At 45.7% G+C, this 6,215-nt stretch overlaps 1 protein-coding gene across 3 annotated transcripts; it reads right to left on the bottom strand.

The window, feature by feature from the left end:
- Positions 1-495: 495 nt before the first annotated feature.
- On the bottom strand, positions 496-5,996 carry LOC109779760 (uncharacterized). Of its 3 annotated transcripts, XM_040399727.3 has the most exons (8): positions 5,704-5,837; positions 4,384-4,458; positions 4,115-4,246; positions 3,941-4,014; positions 3,367-3,849; positions 2,424-2,951; positions 2,119-2,331; positions 496-1,532 (listed from the first exon to the last, which is right to left on the bottom strand). In XM_040399727.3, exons 3-8 carry the CDS (start codon positions 4,206-4,208, stop codon positions 804-806), a joined length of 2,121 nt encoding a protein of 706 aa, XP_040255661.1. In that variant the 5' UTR covers positions 4,209-4,246; positions 4,384-4,458; positions 5,704-5,837; the 3' UTR covers positions 496-803. The 3 variants fall into 3 exon arrangements, with proteins under 3 accessions (XP_040255661.1, XP_020193975.1, XP_020193976.1); XM_020338386.4 differs by lacking the exon at positions 4,384-4,458 and having other exon boundaries at positions 4,115-4,252; positions 5,704-5,996; XM_020338387.4 differs by lacking the exon at positions 4,384-4,458 and having other exon boundaries at positions 5,704-5,892.
- Between the last annotated feature and the right edge of the window lie 219 nt (positions 5,997-6,215).

Consider the following 6,215-nt stretch of genomic DNA (forward strand, 5'->3'; position numbering starts at 1 on the left):
GGTAATTGGTGCTACAATAGTGGTTAGCACTTGATGGATGGTTTCAGCTCTGTGTGGTTGTTTAACCCAGGTTAAGTAGTAGTACAAGGTTGGATAGATGCGTACGCACAGCACAGAGATGCATAGATAATGAAAACCTGCCAGATGCTAGCATTGTTTTCTCATTCATGAGCGGTGGTTCGACCAAAGACGATGATAGACACCAGCACATGAAAAGAGAATGCTGCATCTTTAGGTTAGGTGGTTGACACTGCCTTAGGAGAGCATGCAGACTTAATATTGTACAAAATGCACCACCAACCAACCTAATCCAAGATCTCACTGACAGCTAGCTCCATGATGCATGCACACACAGCCCAACAGAACTCAAGGATACTACTCCTAGATATTTGATGGAATCAAGTAGAAAAAACGGGTTGGATAAAGCTGAAATAAATTTCCTGGGAAAAACCTCAATGAGCAACAGGAATAAATAGATGCGGAAAAAAGCAGGAATAAATAGCAGCACATTACCATTTAATTTAACACAACAAAAGAGCAACAGAAAGCTCGTGCATCGTTACCAAGAGGTTTAATTTAACGCATCACTACTTGCATATTTCCTTCCCAGAGAGTTGGTAGACCGTAGGCCCAAAAAAGGATACTGAAAGCATGAAAGCCTCTCTCCCTGAGCCTAAAATCCCAAGTAAATTGTTCCCAGGCTGCCCCACGGTTATCAAGCAAGTCAGAACCCAAAAGAGAGCCCCTCCTATCAACGAGCAAGGCCACGGCTCCGGCTGATAGGAGGAAGGTTTTTGAATCTTTTAGTTGGGCATCTTCATCGGGACCAGCATGGAACCAATGCGCAGAACATCACCAATCAAGCAACTTGAGCAGGCTTCACTCATAGGAGGACTGATTGCCCGAGCACAGTGTTCCCCAATGACCTTCTTTTCTTCATAAATCGTTTCTGGAGTTGATGATGCACTGTGCACCAAGGCATTCTTAACTTCAGTAGGATTCTCTTCAGGTGCTTTCGATGAGATGTTGGCAGCAGTTTGTGAGCGGTCTTTTTCAACCAGGGTGACTTCAACCTCCTCCCAGGTTAGTTGTCCTCCAGCCGGACCAGCCGGCATGTTTGAAGCTAGGGGCTGCTGCTGGTATATTACAGCTTTCACCACATCCTCACGAGCCTGTTTTCCAGAGCTACGGTTTTCTTTCTGTGCAGATTCCTTGGCAGAATATCTAGCCAGGTTCCCAGGTTCTTCCCATGAGCTCTGCTGCATGCCGTTGCCTGCCAGATCGTGCGTCTCCCTGATAATTCTGTCCATCAGTATTCTGTCAGCTTTGGGCTGCCGAGGAACGTAGGCATGGTGCAGAGACAGCTTCGGGACAGGTATGAAACGTGGAGCATCACGCCTAAGCTTGGACATCCTGCATTTTCTGCCTCTTGCTTCTTCCGCCTCATACACCGTGAAGCAATCAAGCAGACATCCATTTGTTTTTGAACCTTTGAAGATCCTGAGCATACTAGTTCCAGGAACATAGTGTATCTGCAAGTAAAACAGCGGGAGGTTGCCGAGTGAGATCAAGGGAAATGGCAGTAAAAGATACGCCCCAAGCTTAAAACAAAGCTATCCAGTCAATAATGAATTCTCATTGATGATAACAGCATCCAAAGAAACAAAGCTATCCAGTCATATTGATTCAGCATCATGCTTTCATTTTCTGTTTGTTTGTGAAAGCAGTGTGCAGGGTCAGTACCGAAATACCCCCTCCGTTCCAAAATAATTGAATTCTACGTTTGACCCAAGTCAAACTTCATTAAGTTTGATCAAGTCTATGTAAAAATATATCAACATTTACAACACCGAATTTGCTTCATTAGATTCATTATGACATATATTTCCATATTATATATACATTTGATATTCTAGAGCTTAGCAGATTTTTCTAAGCTTGGTCAAAACTTTAAAAAGCTTGACTTAAGACAAGAACTTCAATTATTTTGGTACGGAGGGAGTAGCAAGCAAACAACAAACCAACACAAACATGTACAGACATGCAGAGTGAATAATCATTATTAAGTAACAGCTGTTTTCTGTGCAAGAAAACTAGTGAGATATCTCAGAAACGTGCCTCTTGTGTATTTTTGCTGGAGGTGACAGGCTTATCTTCATTGTTCCGCAGCAAGATACATTTCAAGGCGACGTTTGGTATATTCTTTATAATGTGCCACCTCACAGGAAAGCTTCCAACCCACCTATCCATGCTCCAAAAGTCCATGTTCTTTTGAAAATCAACAGGACCAACCATCTCAGCAACACCACAGAAATGGTTACTTTCATTGACCTGTTAGCACAATGATTTAGGTTCAGCATTCAAGATCAAAAACAGGAAATAGAATAGAACAGGCCATACACCTTAAATTAACATAAACTCACCGAAAAGAACAGAAAAACTGGACACAAGGTAGAACTGCTTGCAGCTATCATTTGAGCATCTCTAAACGCACTATCCAGCTTCTTGTTTCCCTGAAGACCGCTCGACCAGACACCATATTTGATGGATTTGTGAACATTTGCCTCGCCCCAAGACTTGATAACAAAGAATTTTGCATTGGGATACACCACCTCGAAGTCATCTCTGTTATATTGATCAGTCTTAATGATGATTTTCCCCTCAGGATTGCCAATATGCAGCCTTGATGTATAGGATGTGGCAACTATTTCTGAGGACGTCGAACCTCTTGGCTGTTTTTCTTTACTTAAGTTCGGCCGACACACTGAACTCAACTTTCCAGTTAAACCATTTACATAGCTTCTTGGCTTTGAGCTTGGTTGGAATTTCTCAGCTATGGCCATCTTACGGAGGTCCGATCCAACATGTGAAGCATTATAGTTGTATGATGGATTAGTCTGCGGCGAGGAGTTGACAGGAGGAACTCCCCCATGTAGAGAGTGTCGTGATGCCTAATCATAAGGAGATTTGTCATCAAAGCATGAAAAATTATAAGATGGCTTTTTTTGTGCATGAAAACAGAGGTTTGGAAGATATTGTCATGGCATCAGAATGTCCGACCGGGGCATGAGTACAAATACATGCATCCAGTAGTAAGTGCATTTCTTCTGCATTTACCGTCATAAATGTAATAATTATCAACACTTGACTTGCAACTACAAATATATTATCTAACCTCTTCTTATAAATGTTTACTATAGAAGGGCCAAAGAAAACCACTAGCTTGTACAGTTGTACTTACAAGTTACAACAGATGGAATGACAGGCATAAGGGCGTTAACAGGACCTGGCTATTTAAGTTCAACACTACTAACATAAAATAGAAGGATAACTCAACAATTACAAGTGTGAGGGCATTTGGCATACCTGTAGAGCACGGCGAAGTTTAGCAGGTACCATAGTTCCACTTCCAGCTGCTAGATTTTGCTTCCATGGATCTGTACTATGCAGTTGTACTGTTGATAGCATAGCATGGTTTTCGAATTTCTTTGAAGAAACACTGGTTGATTGTAGAGATGGATTCCATGTAATACCCTTTTTTGGAACAACAGGGAAACTTTGGCCTTGATCAGTGGGGATGAACAGACTATCATTGCACATAAGAGTTTGCGACGTGCTAGCTGGGCCCCACTGTGCAGCAGATGGGAGAACATCATAGTGGGGTATAGGAACTGGTTGGTGGCATACGATGTCAGCAGTCTTAGCAAGATACTCTCGGGATCTAGCAAACCTGCCATCAGCTATAGCACAATGTTCTGAAGGGTAAGGGCCACGGGGACGGGGAGAATGTGCAATCCCATAGTCAGGGACAACATAATACGAGTATGATGTGCCTTCAGCCTGTTGGCCCTGTCGAGGGACAAGTACATACCTAATCAAACACATTGGAGAACAATTGAATCAAGAACGAAATAGCATTCTGCACTTCTGCAGTACTAACCAAGTAGTGTAGATCTTGATCACCACATCTCCAAATTGCCTGGTGCTCATACAACTCAGCAGGCAGAGTAATTCCTGCAACCAAGAGAATAAAGTCAGGTGACACATTAAGTGATTAACTATGCAACTCAGCCAGCAAGACTTATCACTTAATTAAGAAGTCATCAAATATTACCAGTTGGACCATATGGAGTCGGATAGTAAGTTGCATTAGCAGGAAAGCAGAATTCCTCTCCAAATATGAGCTCAGAGTTTGCCTCAAGATCCATGGAATGCAGTCACTCTGAAAGACGGGCACTGGTGCGATCTACAACTGAAACATCTCACGATCAGTTCATCACCATAATTAGCAAAATGGCTTCTGAACATACAACGCAACCCATGCAACCAACAGTTCCAACATTCCGAATCAACTATGAGCATCGCTTGGTAATAAAAATTGACCTTTGAACAGTAGTTCTGATCCATCCGTTAAAAGTAAAACAGAACTTAGTTCATTAACTCCAAAACCTGCTAATGCTGCATCATCAAAACCATTGGGAAACAAGTGAAAAGCTATACCCGAACAAGCATAGGCACAACCCCCAAACAGCGCGATAGCAGAAATACAAGATCATGGTATTTGCAGCAAGCCCATTTAGTTAGCCATGTAACTACACAAAAACATGGAACAAAGTAACAAACACATGCATCGAACCAGCCAACCAGCAAAGCACACCAAACATTCAGCTAAGAATTGGTAATTGCAAAATTGACAGCCCCATTTGCCTATCCCTAACAACCACAGTAAAAAATTCCAATCCATCCATTAAAAGTAAAACAGAACACAAAACCATTGGGAAACAAGTGAAACGCTATACCCCAAACAAACATAAGGCAAAATCCCATCCCAAAACCCCCCCAAACAGTGCGATGACAGAAATACAAGATCGTGGTATTTGCAACAAGCCCATTTAGTTAGCCATGCAACTACACAAGCAATAGCAATAATTGTAACTGCCAACCCAGGACAATTCGAACATGTGTAACTCGCCAATCCGTGGCTAGCTAAACCACATGCTACCAATCTGAGCCTACTCAGAGCTAAACTCTTCACACCCCCATTTCCTCTATTCCTACAAACCCCAAGAACGAACGCATGCATCGAACCAGCCGACCAGCAAAGCACAGCACACCAAACATTCAGCTTTTTTTTTTGGGAGCAAAACCAAGCATTCAGCCATGACTTTGTTATTGCAAAATTGACAACCCAATTGGCCTATCCACCATAAGCCCAATAAAACAATGCCACGCGAGCGGCAAAAGGAGTCCCTTCATCACAAATGCACCTCCATTTCACCCCGACGGGCATACCGAACCAACAGAACCGGCCCAGGCTACGCTACGGCCACCCAAGCGAAGCACGAAACCCTAGATCGTTCGACACCGATCAGCGGGAACTCCCCAACCCCGGGGCACACGATCCGACCGCACCACCGCGAAACCAAACCCTCTCTACAGCACCGAATGCAGAAACCCCCAAAACCCCTGCCTCCAGCCAGCGAGCAGAAAACCGTACGGCAAAGCAGCGCGGACAAGGGGTTCGAGCCGGGCGAGAAAGCTCGCTCGCCGGCACCGAACCCCCGTCGCACATGATCGGAGCACGCCACCGCGGAACAAAACCCTCGCTGCGCCGTACGTACACCGTACCCCCGAAGCGGAAACGGACACGCCCAGCCCCAGCAAGCGAGCAGCACGCGGTACGGGTTCTACGAGAGAGCTCACCGGCACTGAGGCGGCGTGCACCCGCTGGTCGTCGTCGGCGGCGGCCGAGGCGGAAACCCTAGCGGGCGGGACGGAGGCGGGGGGCGGCGAGGAGGAGGAGGAGCGGAAGCGAAAAGCGGGAAAAGGAAGCGTGGGAGGGGAAGAGGCCAGTGCGGTGCGGATGCGGCGGTGCTGTGCAAGTACGCTGGCAGGCGCCATCTGGCTTGTTTTGCTGTCACTGACATGTTGGCCCCCGCGTGGGACCGCGTTCGGAGCGGGAGAGAGGGGGCATGGCTGTAGAGGGACTGACGGCGGCCATTCTGTTTCCGACGGAGAGAACGGAGTTCTCCGTTTTGGTCCCGCTCACTGACATGTGGGCGCGTGCGTCCTCAGGGACCCAGATGGTGGTGGCGAACTGGCGATGCGAAAGCGAAGCGTTGGCTGTGATCTGTGGATGTCCTAGTCCGCTGACACGTGGGCGACAACAGATATAAAGACAAGTGATTTGGTTCTACATCCTGCTTAATTAGTCA

Source organism: Aegilops tauschii, chromosome 1 (genome assembly GCF_002575655.3).
Source record: "Aegilops tauschii subsp. strangulata cultivar AL8/78 chromosome 1, Aet v6.0, whole genome shotgun sequence".
NCBI classification, from domain to species: domain Eukaryota; kingdom Viridiplantae; phylum Streptophyta; class Magnoliopsida; order Poales; family Poaceae; genus Aegilops; species Aegilops tauschii.